Here is a 25076-nt window from a genome sequence, read left to right as displayed (position 1 = left end):
AGATTTTTCTCTCACAGAGCAGTGAATGAGTGGAACTGTATTGTCTGCTGAAGTAGTGAGTGCATTTGGAATGAATCAGTTTAAGTGAAGGTATGATAGCTGGTGTGGGTGATATAAGGCCTCCCTTGATGAGTCCTCGACTCCCTTGGGGATTTGATAATAATAAAAATCCTTCTATGAGTATGGATGTTTGGAGAGTGGTTTTTTTTTTAACTTTTATTGTGCATGCATTCCTGTCATTTTTACCATTAGTAAATTACTCTCTTCATTCTGAAAAAACACCTGAAACTAAACTACAAATCAAGTTTGCACATTGATCATGGGATACATTTGCAATTGTATCCCATGATCCAGCAATTATCCTTTATTGACAAAACTTCTTGAATTTTAGTGTCTTGTTTCCTATATACAGAAGGAAAAACTAATGTATAAACTGTTTCTCCCTGCATGCTAAATCATAGAGCACTGCAGAAAGCATATCTTGTCTTTTTCATCCAAAACTCTTCAGTAACTTAATTCACTTTCTGTATGAAAGTCACTGTAAGCTTCATTGAATAAATTGCTAAAACCTTACCAACAGTTTCATTACTTTAGAATGAATTTACTTTCTGTATGAAAGCTGTGGTTAGTAGGTGTGTGAGGATGAGATTTTTACTTGGAGAGTTGTGAATGAGTGGAACGGGTTGTGTTTCAGTTATGGTTAAGAATGTTTCAGCCAAAATTTTTTGGCTGAAACATTCTTTTGACAATTGCAGAAATGCAATGAAGCCAAATATCTTAGCCTTTGCAACGGGTCAGTTGTGTGCTTTGTTTGTTAATGGGTTTATTGCAGTAGTTCCCAACCTTTTTTGGATCGTGCCCCACCTCAAAGATTTTGATTCCTCCTCTAGCATAATAGTCAACCAAGTTCTGAAAAAGCATAATATAAATAAGTATAAATAGGTACTTCAAATAAAAAAGGAACATAGGTAAAACTGCTTTTAATTTGACTTCCTTCAATGAATATATTTATATTACACTTTGTATATTATAAACATAAATCGAACTCAACTCGAGAAAATAAAATCCAAGTTAAGGTGGTCCTTGAGCTTGATGTCTGCTGCAGAGAGTTTTTATTTGAGGTACTAATTTAGTCAATTTTAATCTCAAATCCTTGCGGTTTGTGATATCCAGACTATTTCTTTTTTTCAGTAACAAGTCATTTACAGCACTAAAGCCAAATATAACAAGAAGGGCAACAGTAATTTTCGTGCAAAACTAGTTGAATTTGGGTATTTCGTTTCTGTCTCATCACAAAGCCATGCCATTGTTCCTTTTATGTTGAATCAAGTTCTAATAGACTTGTCATTTTGCATTTCTGAGAGTTATACTACATAGCCACTAGCATTGCCTGAGTTATTCAAGATGGAAAATAAATTTATTTTAAATCAGAATACCTCTCGTTTAAATCATAGGCCATTTTGCTCAGGTGATCAACATTAACAAGTACAGCAGCATCAATTACCTCACACTTATTTTGACAATTGCAGAAATGCAATGAAGCTAAATATCTTAGCCTTTGCATCAACAAGGGTCTTGATCTCCTTGCAGTTGCTTATTTAACATATTCAGCTTTTCAAAGATATCAAATAACTCACAAATGCTTGACCATCAACTGTTTGTAAGAGTTTCATTTCAGGTTTGTCATTCAAAACTCATTAAGAATATCAAATGGTTCCGTGAATCTTCTCAAGCAATTCTCCTGTGACAGCCACCTCACCTTGTTGTGAAGCAGTAGTCTTACATGGTCAGCAGTTTTATCCTTGCAAAATTGTTTGAAGAGATGCTCACATTTGGCATTAGCTTTGATAATGTTGATACATTTTATAACTGAATCAATATCTCATTTAGAAGTTTTTTGGAAGCTAAATTTTTTCCATGAATAACAGAATGCACAAACACCATTTCTGGATTGTCATCCTTCATTAATTTTAAACAGCCACATTTCTTGCCCATCATAACAATAGCACCATCTGTAGCACAATATGTAATATTTTTTATTGAGTTTATTATATATATCAATGGCAGTAATGGTGGTTTTCAATGCTTCACAGAACATCTTTTCAGTAAATTCACCATTGTCAATATATCTTACATAGGCTATCAATACAGCCTCACTGTCTTTTAAAGTTGATTCATCTGTCTGTATTGAGAATTTCCTTGATCTCAACTTTTCAATAAGTTGTGTTTCTACATCTTTAGCCATCTCATCTATTCTTTTGCTAACAGTGTTATTGCTCAGTGGCATTAATAAATTTAGTTTAATCCTTTATCCAAGTGTGAGCAAACAAAGTTTGCACCTGAAAGTATCTTCAGGACTGGGGTAAGGTGGTACAACCTAACCCCAGTCCTGAAGATACCTTCAGGCGCAAACTTTGTTTGCTCACACTTGGATAAAGGATTAAACTAAATTTATTATACTCTAACCAAGTGAAAAATAAACTTTCAACATCTTGCTCAGTGCATTCCTTTGACATCTTTGTCATCTTTCTCCAGAACTGTTTTAAGAAAAGTTGATATTGTTGGTTTAATTAAATTCTCCCCTATTATTATTAGACTCCTTGGAGTCTACGGACTCCAAGGAGTCCTTAGACTCATCAAGAGAGGCCCTAAACATGTCTACAACTATTCAGCTTCCACACAGTATCTATCATACCTTGCCTTGAACCCACTCACTATCCATCCATTCATGTGCCATCTCCATTCTAGGAGGTTGACTACCATGATGTGACTCATGGTTTACTATAGGTGTAACGACATGGGTGAGAACCCTATCCTTTCCACATTGTCGTAAGTATTCATGACTGTAATCCGTGTGTGTTCACAGGGCCAGTTTGCCTGTTCTGAGAGACGAAAAACCAGAGTTTCCGGGTGAAAAAGCCCTCTACCTCCATATGAGACTGGCTAACTCACCCGTAGTCGTAAGAAACCATCAGGACTTTAGGAAAACGGTAGCTTCCTCGCTTTGTTTCTCATTTGCTGTTGTGTAGTACTTGCGTGCACGTGTCTTTATCTTAAGTTCCCATGAAGATGGTAACGTGACGTTGCCGAAATTGTGGAAAGTGTATATTAAAGTTTGATTTAATTTATATTCTAGTATACGCTGTCAATTCCTTAAGTATTTAATAATCATGTTTAACCAGTGTATAAGTCTTTCTACAGGAATAAATGTCTTGACCTTACAAACATTTAACAATTTTACAAAACAATACCTTATTTTTAATTTGTGGGATATCTGAACTTTCATACTGATATGTTATAGATGTTTTTCAGTGATGAGAGGTGAATTCCATTGTCCAGTGTAATGCTATCATCCCTCTTATTTGAGACTTGAACAAGTGTCATGTTTGGTTTTTAGAGAAGTTTCTGGATTATGACACTTCTATACAAAAATAAAAACAAAAAATTTATCTATAAACTCATGATTAAGTAATGCCTAAACCAACAAAAAATTGAGTTTCCAATTCATTTCTCGTTTAGTACAGAGCAACATATATGAAATGTGTGCAACCAGACTTAATGAACGGAGGGAAAAAAAAAGTTTTGTTTTGAATGGCCTTATAGCTATAGTTTCTAGGAAATATTGATTTTGGAAGTTACTTCCATATATATAGTCTGTGTATGAATAAATAGTAGTAGTTAGTGTTGTAAATTTGTGATAGAGTTTATTAGAGAATTGAAATAGCAGTATTATGCAGCTTGAGAGTTTATATTTAAAATTAGGGGGGATACCCCCCCCCCCAGTGACAGCTGTGCCCAATCCCCCTCGAGTTCTGGACTGATAGGTCAGTTTTCCTTGAATTCTGATGACTCGAATTTTGAAGAATCGAAAGCGGATTACTGGCACCTATGGTGTCCATCCCCCGAGTTCCAGGCTGATAGGCCAGTTCTCCTTGACTTTTGAAGACTCGAAAGGGGGTTTCACCCCCTGGTGCCTACGGTGCCTTCCCCCCTCCCCGAGTTCCGGACTGGTAGGCCAGTTCTTGAATTCTGATGACTCGAATTTTGAAGACTCGACACTCAGAGTATCCCCTGAGTTTCAAAATTTCAAACAATGTGACATAAAAAGGCTTATCATTTTATATATATATATATATATAAGGTAGATATAAAACTTTTTGATCTGCTTAATGTCTTTTATTTTCTTTGTAACTTCTGTATAATTTTTAAAATAGAAAAGTTTTTTATTTTAAATATACTCTTATACGATTTTTTTTTTTCATATAGCCTGCAGGAAGAGACCCTGAGGAAGGAAGGCCTATGGTGGTAACGGTACCTACCCATGTACGTCGGGTTAGCTCTACTACCACGTTGTGTGTATTTATCACTGCTCTGTTGGTCCTTACTACTGGAATTATTGGGGGTGTATGTTTGTATAGACAGTTTGCACATTATAAAGTAAGTAACAATGGTTTGTTTCTAATAGAATTATTAATTTTAATCATCCAGAGCTGATAAGCAGAAAACACTTGGGGTACATTTTTAGTGCTTAGCTCGTCTTAAGAAATGGGCCAGAATACTTTGTCCAGCTCTTTGATCATACTTTTTCTCAGTATGCTATTAATCTTATGTGGATTACAGGAAATTTCAATTTTGGTAGTATAATAAATGGAATGCAAATTGTTTTACTCACATCCTACAAAACTGCTCAAGTTACCAAACTAGATATTATGAAGGAAAATAACAACAGTACTGAATAATTTGGTATTTGGATGATGTGGAAAAATCTATTATGTATTATCATCTGTTATCTAATATATTATAATCTATTATCTTGTAATTTTCTTTTAATCTTTAAGTAACATAAATTCAGATTGATATAAATCTGTGTTTTCAGAATATAGGATACAACTGAAAATTGTTAGCTACATAACTAGGAGGAGACTTCCATGTATAGCCTTTAAGAAATACATTAAAATGACCAGGACTTTTGACCCATTTCTGGTCAGTCCATTAATCACTTTATCCATTCTTGATACATCCTGTTGTCAGGTGTTCAGATATTGATGAATGAGGATATATTGGTAATTTTGGACTTGTATTCTGTTTTAGCTAAATTGCATATATATCTTAACAACTCAACATATTGCATGTGCGTTTTAAGCATTTACCTAGACTGCATTCTTGTTGGGGGATTTATCTGCTTAAATGAGACCCCTCCCTTTCTTTCAAACTAAAAATAATTGAGGATGAGCACAATCAATATATAACTAGTGACCACTTCCTCATTAAAATAAAATTAAGATTACCACCTAAATGGCTACAAATAACAAGAACAGAAAGAAAATTTAAAATATTTGTTTATAAAAGATTATTAAATAATACAAATATACAATGGCTATATGGATAAAGAATTAACCAATATTTAAATAAAATAAAACAAAATGAAGAAATAGAATGACTTAATATAAAAATGATACTAAATGAAGTAGCAAATGAAAGCTTAGGAAAGGCCAAAAAATTCAATGAAAATGAAAAAAGAATCATCATCAAATTCCTGCCATGTACCTTCAAGGAGTGTACAGGATATGATAGTACTACATGAAAAATTTACATCATTACTAACTTCTTATCTACAATTTTCCTCCAAATCAGTCTGTCACTTGTCAAGACTCCAACATTACCAGATCTTATATTTCTATCGTCTAAGGCACTTTGTATACCGTGTCAAACCACCTATATCTTGGTCTTCCTCTGGGTCGTTTTCCTGCCAACCTGGCAGAGAACACTTGTTTTGCTAATCTTTCCTCTTCCATTCTATTTAAGTGACCATACCACCTGAGATTAGCTCTGCTAACGCATTCCTCGATACTGACAATGTCAAGTTCTTTCCTAATATTCTCGTTTTTAATATGATATTGCCATTGATGCCATCTTCACGCCTCTAACCTTTCTCAGGACTCTCATATCTGCGGTCTCTAGTCTTTGGTCAAGTGTTTTACTTCTGACCCAGCTCTCAGATCCATAAGTTAAAACTGGTTTGAACACTGTCTTCTATACAGCTAATTTAGTTCCAATTAATTTCTCTCTTATTCCATATGAATTTATTCAATTGACTTCCTACTATACCAGCTTTGTTGATTCTGTTGTCTATTTCCATATTTAATTTACCATCTTCAGTAAAAATCGTGCCTAAGTAGCTGAAATGTTTTACTTGTTCCGCAGGTTCTCCATTCACAACACAGTTGACATTTTCAATGATTCTGCCTATTTTCATTGTCTTTGTCTTTTTATTGCTGACCTTCATACCTATTACAACAGTTATTCAATTTAGTCAGAGAATCTTGCATATGTGTAGTGGATTTATTTAGAAGTATAACATCGTCTGCATAAAGCAAAGAGCTGACATTAACATCTCCAATTTTGATATCATGCTTAATACCACTTTCCTTCATAATGTGATCAATATAGATAATGAATAACAGAGGGGATAATGTACATCCTTGTCTCACCCCAGATTGAACATTAAACCATCTTCCTGTACTTCCTTCAATTCTAACTGCTGACTTACAACTCAAATAAAGACTAATGCCCCATTGTCACCATATAACTGTAGCGTATTGAATAGCTTCCCTCTTGGCCTTGTCATATGCCTTTTCCAAATTGACAAAACTTAAATACAGATCTTTGTTATATTCCCATGATTTCTCCACTATTTGTCGTAAAATGAAGATCTGATCCTGACAGGCTCTATTTGACCTGAATCTAGCTTGTTCTTCACCAAGCTTTTCTTCCACAATTCTTCTCAACCATTTCTCAAGTATACTTGCATATATCTTACCAGGAACACTCAATAAGGATATACCTCTGTAATTCTCACATTCAGTTTTATTTCCCTTTTTATATATAGGGACTATGAGAGCTCTACTCCAATCATTGGGAATTCATCCGTCTGTCCAGGCATTCTGAACTATGCATTGCAGCCACTGTAAGACTTTTATACCACCATACTTCAGCATTTCTGGTCGATTATCATCTACTCCTGCTGCCTTTTTACATTTCAAGCCTATGATGGCTTTTTCTACTTCAAGTATGGATGTGTATTCCTGACTGCATGTCTGGTCAGTGTTTTTTATCACTGCTTGTTTCATTTAGCAGTTTTTCAAAGTAATTACTCCATACTTCAAGGATATCTTTTATTCCAGTTTTCATGTCACCTGTATCATCTCTAACTCCTTTTACAGCACTCTTTCCTCCATTCTTAAGTTTCTTCAACATCCTCCAGAATATTTTGCCACCTTCTTGATATTCATTTTCTATGTTCTCCTATTTCAAAGTCCTCCCATGACTTTTGTTTAGCTTTCTTAGATTTGTTTCTGTATTCTCTAAGAGCACAAGTTGACTTATTTGCCAGGAACTTTTGATATGCTTTCTTCTTTTCCTTCACTGCCTCTTTAACTTCCTGTGTCCACCATGGAGTTCTAATTTTTCTATACTTGCAGACAACTTCACCACATGCCTCTCTAGCTGAATCAATCACGGTTTTCTTCAAGGCTTGCCACTGAATCTCTAAGGTTTGGTTCCTGTTCTCAAACTCTTTCATTTTTCCTTCAATAATCTCTGTGTATTTTAGTCTACAGTTCACATCTGAGAGCTGCTCAACTTTTATTCGCTTGAAAACTTTCTTACATGTCATTCTTTTCAATATGAAATTCAATTTTATCCTGCTCAAGACTAAATGGTGATCGATTTCAAATCCTCTGTACACTTTGGTGTCCTGCATCAGGGAGAAAACATCATTATCAACAATAACATAATCAATGAGACTTTTCTTATTCCTTGCCTCTTCACTCTATGTGAATTTGTGCATATTTTTATGTTGGAACATAGTGTTAGTAACAACCAGTCCATGTCCTTAGCAGAAATCCAACAGGTATTTGCCATTATTATTAGCTTTGCTCTTTTCTCCAAATTTTTCCAAAACATTTTTGTTACTTTGACAATCACTTCCTGCTCTGCTATTTAGATCCCCAACAAGGACCAACTTTTTCATTTTCATTGTGTCAGAAGCTTTCTTTAGAGCCTCAAAAAATTCCTCCACTTCTACCTTAGTTGAACCTTCTGTGGGACCATAGGTACAAATAAGTCTCATTGTTCAGTTATTCTGATATTTGCCCAAATCACTCTACTTGATACTGCCTGCCATTCAAGAAGATGAGCCTCTATTTTGTGTTGAATACTATGGCTACTCCGTCTTTTCCTTGATTGTCATTGCCTGAATATAACATTTTGTATTTATTGTTCAGAAAGATCTCACCAGTTTTGGTCTTTTTTGTTTCAGTCACCCCTATTATGTCGATCTGGTACTTATCTAATTCCTCAGCTAGCTCCATTTCTTTGCCATTCAGGCTTCTTACATTGATAGTACCGATCTTTAACTCTGGTGATTTTGAGTTGGGGTGTGTTTTCAGATTTGTTCCAGTAGCTGACTTTTCGCTGTTTGCCCTTGTTCCCTGGTGAAAATAATGGGGGCCTTGATTAACCGGGTGATGCCCTAGCCAGCATGAAATTTTGTCATGTTGTACCATCATTTTGTATTTTGGTTTTACCAATAGGAATACAATTTGGTCTGCTAAATCCCAAATTGCCAGCCCATCCTCGTTCGTTCAGTATCCAGGTAGATACCCAATAGGGTGCACCACGAGAAGGTGAGGATTGGACATTAGGTCAGAAGCCCTGGTCGGTTCTCCGCATTCCTTTAAAAGCTATGTGGAGGTCTCCTCTCAGTTATACAGCTTTGATCCTTAAGCACCCCATGAAAAAAGAAGCATATCATAAATGGTTAAGTAGTAAAAGATTAGAAGATGAAATAGAATATAAAAGAATAAGAGCCATAGCTAAAATAGAAGTCAGAAAAGGATATAGAGAATCAGGAAACAAATGTTTCTGATTTAAAACATGATTTATATAAAATAAGACCCAATGTATATAAGATTTTGAAACATTTAAGTACAGATACTAAAGAAAGTGTAAAATTAAACACTGAATTAAAATTGAAGGAATTTCTATACAGAATTGTGGACAGATAAATATTTTAAAAAAGATAACTGGCAAACATTTAATGAAAAGGAAATAACTAAAGAAGAATTAGAAATCAGCCTGAAAGAAAAAAGAAATGAAAATTCACCCAGAGAAGATAAGTTAGGTTCAGAATTATATAAATATGCAGGAATAAGGTTCAAAGAAAGACTCTTATTATTTTTAAATAAAATCTATTCAACAAGTAATCCACCAATAGAATGGAAAAAAGCGATTGTGATCTCTGTCTTTGAAAAAAGGTAGTAGAGATGACCCTAAAAATTGTAGAGGAATAAGTATTCTAAATTCCTGTTACAAAATATATAGCAGAATTTTAAATAACTAAAAAATATTCTGAACACTTTATTTTAAAGTACAAAATGGATTTAGAAAAGGACGATCATGTATAGACCTGGCCTTTTGCCTAAAATTAATAATAGAGAAAAGAATACAATTTAGAAACGCATATTACATTTGACTTTGAAAAAGCATTTGACAAAGTTAAAAGAAGCATTTTATTTAACATATTAAAAGAAAGACAAATACCAAATAATATTCTAAAAGCTATCATAAGTATATATGAAAATAATCAAATACAAATAAGATCCCCTTTCAGCAACTTTTTTTAATATTTATCTAAATGAAATAATTTTTTTTTTTTAATTTATTTATTTTTTTTTTATTATCCCATGGTATTATTACATCAGATCATAGAGGTCAAGTTCATGTATTTTATACAGCTCCTTTTCTGAGTTGTTATAGAGTTCACATTTGGAAATATTCATACAGTTTAGCAAATGCATTGGTGATGCTTCATCGATGTTACAGATTTTGCAGGTGGGGAAGACTTTTATGCCATTGCTAAACTTGATTGGTCTTGAGGCGAGAGATCATGGTAGTGGCACTGTGATTAAACTTGGAGTTGATAGTAACTCCTGATTTTCTGCTGAGTACCAGTGGTTAGTCATGTCCTGAAGAATTGTTTTTTTTTTTTATGTTTTCTTTTTGGGTGGTTTTAAAAAGATCAATCTGTGGTATCACTTGATGTTGTAGCCATTTTTGCTACTTCATCTGCAGTTTCGTTTCCCTTTAATCCCACATGGGATGGATCCGTTGGAAGATTATTTCGGAATCCTTATGTAGTTTGTTTTTTGATGTCTAAATGAAATAATAATAAAATGGAATAAAAATTTCCACCATGGGGGGGGGGGTGGGGGGGGGGGGGGGTGGGGGGGGGGGGGGGTGGGGGGGGGGGGGGGTGGGGGGGGGGGGGGGTGGGGGGGGGGGGGGGTGGGGGGGGGGGGGGGTGGGGGGGGGGGGGGGTGGGGGGGGGGGGGGGTGGGGGGGGGGGGGGGTGGGGGGGGGGGGGGGTGGGGGGGGGGGGGGGTGGGGGGGGGGGGGGGTGGGGGGGGGGGGGGGTGGGGGGGGGGGGGGGTGGGGGGGGGGGGGGGTGGGGGGGGGGGGGGGTGGGGGGGGGGGGGGGTGGGGGGGGGGGGGGGTGGGGGGGGGGGGGGGTGGGGGGGGGGGGGGGTGGGGGGGGGGGGGGGTGGGGGGGGGGGGGGGTGGGGGGGGGGGGGGGTGGGGGGGGGGGGGGGTGGGGGGGGGGGGGGGTGGGGGGGGGGGGGGGTGGGGGGGGGGGGGGGTGGGGGGGGGGGGGGGTGGGGGGGGGGGGGGGTGGGGGGGGGGGGGGGTGGGGGGGGTGTTCTATGCCTATCATTTCTTCGTAGGTGTTTTTTAATCTATTTTTTATAATTGTTATGAATATTTTATAGGTGTGAGGGAGTAAATTGATTGGTCTGTAATTTCTGCCGTCTCTTTTGTCTCCTTTCTTGTATATTGGGATGATTTTTCCAGTTCTCCAGTCATCTGGGATCTCTCCTGTTTGCAGTATTTTATTGAATAGGGTTGTTAAATATTCTATTGATATGCTGCCTCCATATGACCACAGTTCAGTAGGGATGGTATCACGGCCTGGTGCTTTATTGTTTTTCATCTGTTTTATTGTGTATCTACCTTCTTCTTGTAAAATTTTTGGGTGATCATTATTTTCTTCTATTGTTGGCATTGTAGTTTTGTTTCCTTGGTGGAAGATAGTCTTAAAATCGTTTGACCAGATTTTTCTTATATATTCAATATTCCCGTTATCAGTTATCTTGTTGTTTATCATTGTTACTACTTTTACTGAGAATTCCTTTGTAATTTCTCTTACAGTATCATGGAAGACTTTTAGGTTGTTTTGTTGGTATGCTTCTTGGCATTTCTTAGCTTTTTCTTCTAACCATTTTTCTTTGGCTATTTTGCATAGGTTATCAACTTTATTTTTTAGTGCTCTGTATTTTTCTCTATTCTCTTCATTGTTTTGTTGGTTTACAAGTATCTTGGCCTCTCGTTTCTCTTCTATGGTAGCTACGATTTCTTGGGTTATCCACTGTTTGTTTATTTTGGGTTTGGAATCTAGAGTGTCTTTTGCAATTGATAACACTGTTTCTTTTCCTTCTTCCCAGTATTTTCCGCTGTTCTGGAAGATGGAGGGTTTTAATTTCAAGCACATGTGTTCTAAAAATCAACTTCTACTTGAGCTATCTTTTAGTTTTGATAGGTTGATGTTTTCTTCTTTTCTGATATTGTTTTTTTCTGTTGAATTTTATCTTCACTTTGGCAGTTAATATTTTGTGGTCAGTGTCAAAATCAAAACTTCTTAATGTTCGTACATTATTTACTGATCTTTTCCATTGTTTGTTTATGATGATATAGTCTATGCAGTTCTTTATATTACCATCTGGGGATGTCCATGTATATTTATTATTAGGGCGTTGATAGAACAATGTGTTTATAATCATTAGATCGTTTGCTTTACAGAAGTGGAGTAATTGTTCTCCTCTGTCGTTAAGCTCTCCGTATCCAAAATTCCCCATCACATCTTTTTTTGTCTGCTGTGAACTATCCTATTTTAGCATTAAAATCTCCCATCACTATCATGAGTTCTCTATTTTTGGGGTTATGTATTTCCTGTTGTAGTTCTTCATAGAAAATTTCTATTTCTTCCTCTAAATGGTTACTATCTGGTGCATATATTTGGATTACTTTAATTGTTTGACCTTTTCCTTTTGCATGAGGTTTGGCTGTTATTATTCTAGGAGACACTGGGTTTATTTCAATTACTGAGTGTGTAAGTTTCTTTTCAATTAGTAATGCAACTCCTTCTCTGTGTATGTTATCTTTTCTTCTTGAGAAGTACAGTCTTCCTTCTGGTAAATCCATGAATCCATCTCCGCACCAATGTGTCTCTGATAAACCTAAAATACTCCATTTCAGTCTTTTTAAATTTCCTGGACTAACTGCAATTTTCCAGGTCGGTATAGTGATCTTATGTTGAGAGGGACTACGTGTTTCACATCCTTGGCTGACCACATTGCTGCTTTCTCACCTACTCTATATGGTCTTTGAGTAGGCGCGTCGGTTTGTAGTATGTATATGTGTATATGTATGTATATATATGTATATACATGTATATATATATGTATATGTATGTATATATATGTGTATATATATATATATGTAGAAAGTGTTTTACCTTGGGTATAATAAATGTTAAAGATACCAAGCTATTTTAAACCTGGTTTTACTCCATTTCCCAAGTAAGCAAATGGACAAACAATTCAAGTTTGCACCTACAAGTGTTGCAAGTCTAGCTGATCCTGCAAGTAGTGCAAGACCAAGGCAACTCATGGTAAAAATAGATAAGCTCTGATCACTAATCTTAATATTTACCCTTAATGCAAAGCACATCTCCTGGAGGAGATGTATGATGCTTTGTATTAAAGGCAAGGGGGCGAATACCCAGACTGGTTTCGACCTTTATTGAGGTCGAAATGAGCTCATCAGTGGAAGCCAGGCTAGAAATACTAACTCTAGCCAAATACCATTTCTAACCTGGCTCCCACTGATGAGACCTCAATAAAGGTCGAAACCGGTCTGGGTAGTAACCCCCTTGCCTTTAATACAAAGCATCACACATCTTCTCCATATATGATACTCTCCATATAATCTTACTAGTAAAGATATATTTAAAAAAATATATCGAAAATATAACGAAAAATATAACGAAACTAGTAAAGATATATTTAAAAAAGATACTACTAGTTTACTAGTTTTGTGCTAACAGAACAAGTATATACTTGTTTTGTTAGCACAATTTAAAAATAAAAATCAACTAAACGCCTTTTATTCCCTAATAGGGAGTAGGCGAGGCCTTTATACCCTATCTAGCTTTTGGAGACTGAGTGGGCAGTTCAATCTCCACCGGTAGCCAATTAGAGAGAGCTGGCCCATGTCTATCACTAATTATAGCAGCCACCGATGAAGAGGCTGGCAAACAAGTGCTGCCATCTCTTGGTACCTAACCCTAACAAGATAGGTCACTGTCTGAAATAATGTGGGTACAACGGTCGATTTTCTTGAGTTTACGGGACGAAAAACCCGAGTTTCCGGGAGGAAAAACCCGCTTGCCTGTGCCAGAGATCGACTAACTCGGGAACCGGTCGAAAACAGACTTAGAAAAAGTTCCTCCAGTCAGCGACTACACTAGAACCTAGGTCTAATTTAAAGCAGCCAAGCGCAGAGGATGCAAGCGCCACTTCCACTGAGCTACACAGGCTTGGCACAATTTTAATTCTCTGTAATTTTTTTATATATATATATATATATATATATATACAGGGTGTTCGGGATAAATTTGACATATTTATAATTAATTATATTTTTCCGTAAGTTACATGTATTAACACACACTTCTCTTCATTTAAAAGTTTGGACCCTTCTTCATTCATATACAAGATGTCAGAAAGGATGGATAGCTGGAACCCACCTGAATCATGGAAGAGAATAACTTGTATCATGATGATTCGTGCCCGCCATCAAAATAAGGATATTACGACTGCTGCCCAATGCTCCCTGAATACAGTAAAAACAATCAGGCATGAACTAGAGACTTGCAATGGTGACTACGTGGATGTAGCAAGAAGAAAGATCCCTAGCAGACGATCTGATTGCGTTCGTACAGCAGAATTCCTCGCAAATCTGCAGGAACAGGTGTTGAAGAACCCTGGCATTGGAATTCGGGCTTTGTTCGTGGAGTTGCTAACTGTAGTCAAGCCCTGGATAACAAGGGTAGCCAATGGTAGGCCGTATGTATGGCAGCAGGATTCGGCCCCTTGCCACACCTCTGGGAAAAGTCAAAAATGGTTGTCTGAAAATTTCTATGACTTCACCAGTCCAAATGTTTGGCCTCCAAACTCCCCAGACCTTAACCCCATGGATTATTTTGTATGGGGCGCAGTTGAAAAAGACACCAATCGCACTTCCAGTAATACAAAAGCCCAGTTAATGGATAAAATTAAAACAGTTTTTGCGGCCCTTCCCAGGGAGACTGTAGCATCAGCTTGTTCGAGGTTCCGAAGCAGAATTGAAGCTGTGATCGATGCTAATGGTGGTTATTTTGAGTAAATCTTGTTGATAGTATTGTAATTAACTCTGCCTGTAATGTTTTTTTGTCAATTCATTAAATTTAATAGATACAAAGAAGATTTTCTTTTTCCTTACGAAACTGTCAAATTTATCCCGAACACCCTGTATATAACATTGAGTTGAATTGGTCATAATAACCAATCCCAGCCATTGATTTCTCAGTGTTATTGTCTCAGCACACATCCATCCTCGCCTTCTCGATGGCTTACAACCACCCAAACTAAGAATTTAACCCACTATGCCATCTGTACGTCTATTCAAAGGGCTCGAAGGTGTTGTCTCAGCACACACCCAACTTTGCCTTCTGGATGGCTTACAACCACTGAAACTAAGAATTTAACACACTGCGCTATCTGTACGTATTCTATTCAAAGGGCAAAGGCGTCGGTATTTGTGACCACACACCTAGGCTATTAGTGTGAATGTGATGTCATGCTTGTGTCTAAACGTGTCCTCTTCATAAAGCATTAGTATATTGTGTTTAATTATAGGAATCACACAAAGCCAGGAAACAATTAGTGGAGTCTTTAAGAGGAATAAATGTAAAAATATAATATCGGTGATATTGCTATCCGTTGGTGTGCACCGCACACCTAGCACACGCGATATACATGCCCCTGATATATATATACATATATACAAACAACACACACATACATACATATACAGTACATAGTTGCCGTTTGGAGGAACTTTTACTGTCTTTCTTCGACCGATTCCTGATTTAGTCGATCTCTGTCACGAGTAAGCAGGGTTTTATTTTTCTTCCCAGAAATTCAGGTTTTTATTCCTGTATACTCAAGAGAATTGATTATAGATTCCACACGTAATTCAGACAATAAATATATTGTGCTAATGCTAAGAACAACGAAAGCGACAGTTTCCTACCTCTCTTCGCCAGATACCGTTTATAATTAGTGATAATCTTAGGCCAGCTTTCTCTGATTGCCACCGGTTGAGTTTAAACGACCCCCTCCATCTCCTCAATCTCCAAAAGTTAGAGCTGAAACGGCCTCACCTACTTCCTATAGGGGAATAAATTGTGTTAGCGGATTTATTTTTTTTTATTTTAGTAAAAGTATATTTTGTCTTGTACGATTAATATAGGCGTATGTTGTATTATTATTATTATTATTAGACACCTCCAGGGAGTCCAAAGACTCATCGAGGGAGAGTGTGCCAACAGCATCGAATGCTTATTGAAAGCTTGGAATGGCTTGAAAAAGTTCCATGTTTGAACTCTAGAGCAGGGTTTATGGACTAAATTAAAAAAAAAATACATAAAAGGTATAGAATTGATAAAAATAGAAAAAAATCCTTAGTCCATCCATGGTACAAAATGTACAATAGGCTTGCAAATAAGTTTTGGTGAGTGGGAACAACATAAAAAAAAGATGCAATTACCTGCACCTTTTAATGAGTTTGAAATGCAACTAAACTTAATCATCAGAGAGGGAAGGAGCTTATAAATTATAGCTTAGGGGTTACCAGTGTTAAATTCTGCTCTGGCTACGATCTTGATATAAACTGCTACTTTCATGTGGTCTTGACCTGGAGATTGTAAGATGTGCTGAATATTCTATTAAGAATGGGTATATGTGGAATTACAAGGCTGGTTATTATGACAAGCTGAGAAGTCAGCTTTCAGCTGTACTATGGCATGAGAAATTCAAGGGGAGAGATGTTGATGGTGCGTGGGAGATTCTCAAGGAGTATTTGAAGAATGCTGTATCAGATGTATTCCCAGAGTCAGAACGAAAAATCAAGTAGGAGTAAAATGGATGAATACTACTATTAAACAGGAGTTGCAGATAAAGAAAAGGACGTATAAGATAAAAGGTGATGAGCGTTCCAATGAGCAATATAAGGTACAGGCAAAGAAAGTAACCTGTATGGTAAGGATAGACAAAGCTAATTATGAGAGGAAGCTAGCTGATGAAACCTGAAGGAACTCTAAAGAGTTCTTTTGCTATGTGGCTAGTAAAAGGAAGAATATCCATGGAAAGATTACTTTAAAAAGTGTTGATGGTAGGGAAATTACTGAAGCTAATCAAATAGTTGAGTTGCTTAGTGATCATTTCGCAAAAGTGTGCTATCTTCGTAGTGATAGTGCAGTGTCAAATGTGTCATTGACTGATGAGAGTATAGAGATAGACGAAATTGAGGTGCTTAATATATTAAAGAACCTTAATGCTAACTGCCATTGGGTTAGATGGCATATCGGCCCATGTGTTACGAGAATGTGCAACAGAATTAGCAACTCCTCTAACTAGGATGTTTAATTTAAGCCTCAGTTCTGGTAAAGTGCTAATAGATGGGAAAGAGTGAAAATAGTTCCATTGCACAAGGGAGGCTCTAAGACTGAGCTTGCAAATTATAGACCAATCAATATATCAGGAATGGTGGTTAATATTTTGGAGAAATTGGTTAAAATTAGAATTCAGGACTGGTGGACAGCAATATGATACTTTATATGGGGCAACATGGTTTTGTGAAGGGTAGGTCTTGCCTAAGTAATTTGCTTACTTTCTATAATAAATTAACAGTGAAGTTGGATAAAGGAAATCCTGACTCAGTGATACTGCTTGACTTTGCAAAGGCTTTTGACAGGATTCCACATGGAACTCTGTTACATAAATTAGAGCAAATGGGTATGCATCCGAAGATGGTGATTTGGATTAAAGAATGGCTGGTGGACAGATATCAAAGAGTGGTTTATGGAGGAGCTGAGTCGAGGAAAAGGCAAGTAACTAGTGGTGCACCTCAGGGCTCAGTGCTTGGTCCTCTATTGTTTAATTTGTACATCAATGATATTGAAAATACCTTGAATGGAAATATCCACTTGTTTGCTGATGATGCAAAATTGGGAAGAGCGATAATCAATTCAAATGATGTAAATATTTTACAGGATGACTTAAATAGGCTTACGGTATGGACTGAGGTAAATGGCTGTCAGTTCAACGTGGCTGGCTAAGTGTAAGGTGATGCACTTCGGGAGGATGACATCGCATGCCGTTTACTATATTAACGGAACTGAGCTGCAGGAAGTTGATGAGACAAGAGACTTGGGAGTTATTGTTGACATAGAACTTAAGTTTAAAGGGCATATTGCAAAGATTGCCAAAACATCACATCAAATTACATGGTTATTGAGGAACACACTAACAAGCAGGGATAAGGAAGTTATTGTTCCACTCTATAAGGCATTAATAAGGCCGCATTTGGATTATTGTGCATGCACAGATCTGGTCGCCAGGATTTCTTGGTGATGCGGAAGTGGTGGAGAGGATTCAGAGGCGGGTTACAATGATTGTTGCAGGTCTGTGGGATGTTCCTTATGAGGACAGATTGATGATCTGTGAGGTTCAAAGGGCTTCAAAAACTAGCTGATAGACGTAGGAGAGGAGATATGATAGAGGTATTTGAATTGTTAAAGGGATTTTACAGGATTGATACTGATGATATTTTTAAGACCAGTGCAGGATGTGAGAGAACGAGGGGCCATCCCTAGAGATTGTGTAAGAATGTGGTTAACAAGGGTGTTAGGACTAGATTTTTTGCTTGGAGGGTTGTGAATGGGTGGAATGCTTTGCCAGAGGTGGTTGTGAATGCTTCAACTGTGAATGAATTTAAGGAGAGGTATGACAGGTATGGTGTAAAAATGTTTAGTGTGTCAATGTCGGGTCTCCCGCGATGAGTTTTTTGACTCCATGGAGACACCGTTAAAATAATGATAATAATAATAAGAAGAAGAAGAAGAAGAAGAAGAAGAACTGCCCACTCAGTCTCCAAAAGTTAGATAGGGTATAAAGGCCTCGCCTACTCCCTATTAGGGAATAAAAGGCGTTAGTTGATTTTTTTTTTTTTTTTTGATATTTATCTACCTCCACTACTGATTTTTTTTTGATATTCATCTACCTCCACTACTGATTTTTTTTTTCTTTACTAAGACGTTTTTGGTAGTACTTTTAAAAGTATGAAGCGACTAAAATGGCGCTATGGTAGCTTATCTCATCGGTAGTTGTTCGGAGATTGTTGGTTAACCATTTGCAATGTTTATGTTAAGTATCAGTTGGTTTTGCGATGTTGTTGTATAGTAGTCGTGTGGTGTTGCTAAATAATGAGTGTGCAAGTTAGTCTTGTGCTGTTACAAAATTAGTATGTGGCATATCAGTTGTTGGTGTGGTTAAATATTAATGGCCCAAGAAAAGCACAGAGATGAATGTAGTACAAAAGACTGCAAACAAAATAACGATTACACTAAGCAAAGATTAAAAAAAGATAAAAACTTTCAAACTAAAGTAAGTACTATCACGTGTGCTTTAACGAAGAATACATGAGCATATTTAAAGGCGTGTTAGATGTCATGTTGATTGAGAATAAGAGGAGGTGAAGTGTTATTGATTGCAGCAGAGTAATAAAAAGATTTGGAAACCGATACGTTATTACAGTGGGTGGGCTAATAATTTTTTTTTTTTTGTCTAAATTTTATTTATTTATTTATTCTTTTACATGATCTCGAAATCCTGCTCTTGAGAACATAAAACTTTTTTCTTAAGGCCTGCAATAGTTGGATGGTAGTGAACATGGAATTTTATCATCTTTCATTCATGTTATGATGAGATTCAAACCCACAGCCAATTGTTTGGAGAATAGGTATGCCATCCACTTAGCCAAACCCGAAATTATTAATCATGATTAAGAGTATAGCTAAAAAAAGCCAAAATAAATGAAGATATGATGAAGAAACTTGAATAAAGGTAATTTAGAAGGCAGCCTTCTAGTCATTGGGAAAAAAAATCCTCTAATGCCATTCATTTGTAACATCAGTAGGTAGAACTTTTTTAGTTCTAGCTTTCTGGAAGATCAGTTGGCAGCCAACCTGCATCCCTTAGCCATCATTGATAGCAAAGGCTGTCAGTGATTTTTAGGTGATGAGAGAGAGAGTATGGAAGACAACTGCTTCTATCTCATGGTCTTAAGCCACTGATTTCATTATTTTCTGAAATAGCATGAGCCATATATAGGGTTGATTTTGCGTTACATTGTTAAAATCCGGGTTTCTAAGCGATAATTACATGAAACAACATGCTATAGATGGGACAGGGGGTTTGAGGTTTTGGATCTGGTAATAGCATCAGAAGATGTATCCATAACCAAGGTAGACACTCTGCCTCCAATTGGAGAGAGTGACCATGCAGTCTTGTTCTGGGTAGTGCCTCTGTACTATAATTGGAAGAATGACGGTACATTGCGCCCTTCGATTGAAATAGGCCAAAGTTTGATTCTTGTCATGATGGGAGGAATCTTTATGTGGACTTTTTCAATTGAAGGTGAGTTAACCATCTCATACAGAAGTAGCAGGGTTTTCCTCCTGGAAACTCGGGGTTTTTCATCCCGCATACAGACAAATCGGCCCTTCAGAACACATGCAATTTACACACAAAAAATACTACTTGTGGTGGTGGTGGGCAGTAGATGGTGGTGATGGAGATGATTGATAGTAGAGGTTCGGTGTAGTAGTGGAGATAGTTGTATAATAAGTGTCACTGTCCTCCCACGATGAGTCTTCGGACTCCTTGGAGGTGTCACGAATAACAAAGTTGCCGAACGTGGAGCTCTCTGTCAAAAAAGGAGTTTATGTTCAACTAAGGCTGGTTATTTTGAAAGACTCAGGAGTCATCTTGGGACAGTGCCGTGGCTTGAGAAGCTACAAGGAAAAAATGTCAGTAGTGTATGGGAAGTGGTCAGAGATTGCTTGAGAGTAGCAGTATCAGACTGCACACCCAAAGTCAGGAGAATAAACCAAGTTGGAATTAAGTGGATGAGCAGTGATATAAAGAAATATAATGTTTGCAAGAGCTGCAAACATTATATTTCCTCCATAATGTTTTGAAGAAAAAAAAGATCGTCATACTCATGACGATCAGACTATCAAAGAGAATTAGCCAAAGTAAGCCCAAAAGAGTTTCTTTCTTTCTTTCTTTCTTTCTTTTTTTTTATGTATCAAGTAAGAGGAAAAATGACTATGGTAGAATGACTTTAAACAATGCCCATAATAGGAAGGTGACTGAACCAAAAGAAATAGTTGAGTTGCTGAGTGATCATTTTGCAAAATGTATTTGAAAAGGAGCTGTTCAACATATTAAAAAATATGCATGTGGATACATCACTAGGACTGGATGGCATATCAGCCCATGTACTGTATGTATGTGCAAGATAATTGACATTGCCTTTGACGAAGTTGCTCAACCAAAGTCTCAGTTCTGACAGGGTGGGTTTCAAGGAAGTAGAAAGAGAGTAAAATAATACCATTGCATAAAGATGGTTCCAAGAAAGAGGCAGCAAATTACAGACTAATTAATATTATTATTACCCCCAAATCCCATACTCATCTAGGAGATCCTTTTATCATACACACAGCTCATCATACCATGCCTTGAACACACTCAAATTCTTTGCAGACACCATACTCTCAGGCAAGGCATTCCAATCATTCACAACTCTGCATGCAAAAAGCCTGCTTCTCATTCCCCTGCTCACACCCTCCTTATACAGCTTCCAGGGATGACCAATGGTTCTCCCCTGGTCTCCTACTGTTTTTCTGTAGAACCTTGCCAATATTGATCCTATAACAATCCCTTACTTACTTGTAGGTCTATCATATCTCTCCTCTTCCTCCTGTCCATCCACTATACTCTGTAAATTGCATCTTCTTAACCTTTCCTCATATTCGACATTCCAGAGGTCAGACACGACCTTAGTCAGTTGCCTCTGGACCCTTCCCAACATCTCTTCATCCTTTTGAAAACCAGATGACTAAATCTGTTCACAGTAGCCCATGTGTGGCCTAATCAAAGCCTTATACAATGGAACAAGAATCCCCCTACTTCTACAAGTCACTGTCCTCTGCATCATTCCCAGAAGTCTTTGTGTTGTCCTCACAATTTGGCAATGTGTCCCCTAAATTTCATTCCTTATTCACTATCACACCAAGATCTCTTATTTCCTCCACCTCTGACAATATATCTCCACCAAGCATAAATTCTACATCCCATCTTTGTTTCCCCAAGTTTTAAAACTTTACATTTTGCAACATTGAACTCGCATCCCCATTCCCATGCCCAATCATCAATTTATTCGTCTTCTTGTAGGGCCACATCTTCTCTACTCTTCGTAATTCTTCCCAACTTTGCATCATCTGCATACAACTGAATATCTCCATCCAAATCTTCGCCAATATCATTAACATACAAGTTAAATGGTAATGGCCCTAAAACAGACCCCCGAGGTACATCACTAGTGACTTTCCTCTTCTGGGATATTGTTTCCCATACACAACTTGCTGATACCTATCAGATAGACAGTCTCTGATCCAATGCACTAATCTAATATCCAACCCCATCTGCTCTATCAAAAGCCTTTGCGAAATCTAAGTATATTACTGTGTAACCCTCTCCTCTGTCCAAGGAAACCATCACCTTATTGTAATAAGTAGATTACTAAAACATGACACCTCCCTTTAGCAAATCCATGCTGTCCATCAAAGATTATCCATTGATGTCAACCCAATTCTGGATCATAGTTCTCACAAGCCTCTCCAAAAACTTAACACCTGACACACAGATAGGCCTATAATTGGATGCTTGAGTTCTATCACCTCCCTTATGAAGCGGCACAATCTTGCACTCCTTTGGAACTTAATCCAGTGCAAGACTCATATTAAAAAAATACGTTAACTCCCTGGCACATTCCTTCAGAATATGTGGTGATGTATTATCAAGTCCCACAGCCTTATTAGCATCAAGTTTGCTCTACTCCCCATACTCCTCTTGCTCACGATCTGTCTCTCTTCCCCATTATCAACTGCTCTCAATTTCTCCATGAAGTCACAGTCACAAGAATGAAAGACCCTTATGTATCTCTTATTAAGTATCTCCACTATATCTTCTGCAATAGTTGTCCTTATACCATTTTCTCCAATGTCATCTTTCCATAATCATTTTTTTTTGCTGGCTACATATTGAAAGAACATCTCTAGGATTCTTTTTGGCTTCATTAGCTTACTGCCACTCATATCTCACTTTTGCTACCCTAACCAACCAAGTCACCCACCTTGCCTGTTCTTTGTGATCCTCATGGAATTGGTTATTACCACTTCTCTCATGCTGCCTCCATAATGCCCTTTTTTTCTGTATCGCATGCTTAATCTCTTTATTCATCCATTTTACACCTGCCTTATTTAACCTTCTGACCCTTGGAATACATTTAGACATTGCCTCTACTAGATAGTTCTTGAATATCTATAGAAGCAATGTCTAAATGTATTCCAAGGGTCAGAAGGTTAAATAAGGTGCTTTGATCAATCCCAAGCTGCATTGATCTCTTTTCCATCTAACTCCTCATTCCATGCTACACCTACAAGCTGTCTCCTGAGCTCTTCATAATCACCACTCTTGTAGTTCCACATATACCCTTTTCTCACTGAGGTCCTCACACTGCTGGCAACCACCCAGGTAATCATTTCATGGTCACTCTCACCATTTGGAGGGTGATTGGACACCTCATTTATAATTACTTCCTCTGATGAGATGATTAAATCCAAGACCCTCAATCTTTGTATGCTCTCTGTTACATACTCTCTCCCTTTTTACCCTTTCTGTCCTCATGAAACACGTCATACCTTCTATCTCTCTTCTTGTCAGGATGTCGTCCTCATCCAACCATGTCTCACTTATTCCAACAATTTTTGGGTGATCAGACTCAAATAATGCAACCATTTCATTTGCCTTGTTTCTTACGCTTCTAGAATTTGTATACAAACCCCACAGCTCATTCCTGGATCTATAGCTGATTCCACTGATAGCACTCATTTGATGCGATTTCTCCATGCTCAACTCAAGCCATTTCCCTTTCTCCTTATTCATCTTAGAACCCACTTCAAATCCAATGTTTCCTCTTTATCCCAGGTCATTCCCTTCCTTTCCTGCGTACACATGCATTCACATCCTCTTGGAGCATCCATCTTTCTCACTCTGTGTTCCCCTTTCTACCCTGAGCCTCCCCGTTTCCTTGTCTGTCCTGCACACCTGTTCTCTCATTCTCTATACTCATGGCGCTCACTTCATTCATAACAACCTCTTCAATCTCTCCTGTCTTACTCTCCTGCTCTTCCACATCACTTCCCACTTGATCAGATTCATTCTCTGCACTCACTTCTCTACCTTCCAGCAACAGTCTCTCCAAGAGACTGAAACCAAAACCACTCAAATGCAGTCCATCACTCTTATACAGTTCACTTCATCCTTCAAACTCATTCCACACATTAACAAACTGCACTCCTTTCTCTTCACACATTTCTGCTAGCATATCATTCATAATCCTTGCTCTCTGCCTCATCTCACCACTGTCATACCTAGGCAACACGCTTACTACCTTTCCTATCACACTATTCTCTTTTATCTGTCTAAGCAACCTCCTGATATCCAATCTGATGTGTTCTTTGTTTACAGAAGTGGTTCTTAAAGTATTGGAAAAATTGGCGAAAGGTAAAATACAACAGTGGGGATGTGATATTCTATAGTGGGTAGCATGGCTTTGTAAAGGGTAGATCCTGTCTTAGTAACTTATTCACATTTTATAATAAAGTAACAGCAGAATTGGATAGAGTTAATGGCTACATTGTGATACTGCTCAACTTTGCCAAAGCATTTGACAGAATACCACATGGAAAACTCTTACAAAAACTGAAGCAGATGGGAATGGATATGAGGCTAGTAGCATGGATAGGGAGTGTCTGATGGATAGACACCAGAGAATAGTATATGGCAGAGTGGAATCTAGGAGAATGATGGTGACTAGTGCAGTACCTCAGGGTTCTATACTAGGGCCACTAGTCTTTAATTTGTATATCAGTGGCATAGGGAAAGATTTAAGAGGGGGGATATTCAGTTGTCCATTGATGATGAAAAACTGGAGAGAGCAGTAGTTGATAAAGGTGATGTAGATATCCTGCAAGATAATTTAAATAAATTGTCATTGTGGGCAAAGGATAATGAATGTCAATTTAATGTTGCAAAATGTAAGATTATGCACTTTGGGTTGAAAAGGTTGCATATGGTGTAAAGATTGATGGTATTGGATTGCAGGGGTAATGATATTAGATTGATGATTCTAGGGACTTAGGGATAATGGTGAACAAAGTGTTGAAGTTCAGGGGGATTATACCTTTTTACAAAAGTTGGTAAAATTGCTCAAAGGATTACTTGGATGTTGAAAAACTCGCTAACAAGTAAAGATAAGGAAGTTATCCCACTTTATAAGGCAATGATTTGGCCACATCTTGACCACTGCATGAAGATTTGGTCACTTGGATTTCTTGGGGACCTGGAGGTGGTATAGAGCAGTGCTTCCCAAACTTATGGGAAGCACTGCTATATAAATATTTTAATGAAAATATTAAAATATTTTACGGCCCCCATCCAAAAATAAAC

The 25076-nt window shown here is 37.6% G+C and overlaps 1 protein-coding gene across 1 annotated transcript in view; it reads left to right on the top strand.

The window, feature by feature from the left end:
- The window catches only part of LOC150093402 (uncharacterized), a 233648-nt gene that overhangs the window by 46746 nt on the left and 161826 nt on the right, over positions 1-25076 (top strand). Inside the window, exon 2 of the mRNA XM_090413608.1 lies at positions 4267-4450. Coding sequence (XP_090269734.1) covers positions 4267-4450 — 184 coding nt within the window. The remainder of the gene's footprint in view (positions 1-4266; positions 4451-25076) is intronic.

This window comes from Typopeltis vanoorti, chromosome 24 (assembly GCF_054136105.1).
Source record: "Typopeltis vanoorti isolate ZY-2024b chromosome 24, IOZ_Tvanoo_1.0, whole genome shotgun sequence".
Classification (NCBI taxonomy): domain Eukaryota; kingdom Metazoa; phylum Arthropoda; class Arachnida; order Uropygi; family Thelyphonidae; genus Typopeltis; species Typopeltis vanoorti.
The sequence above is the reverse complement of the archived record's forward strand: the minus strand, read 5'-3'. Positions and strand labels throughout refer to the sequence as shown.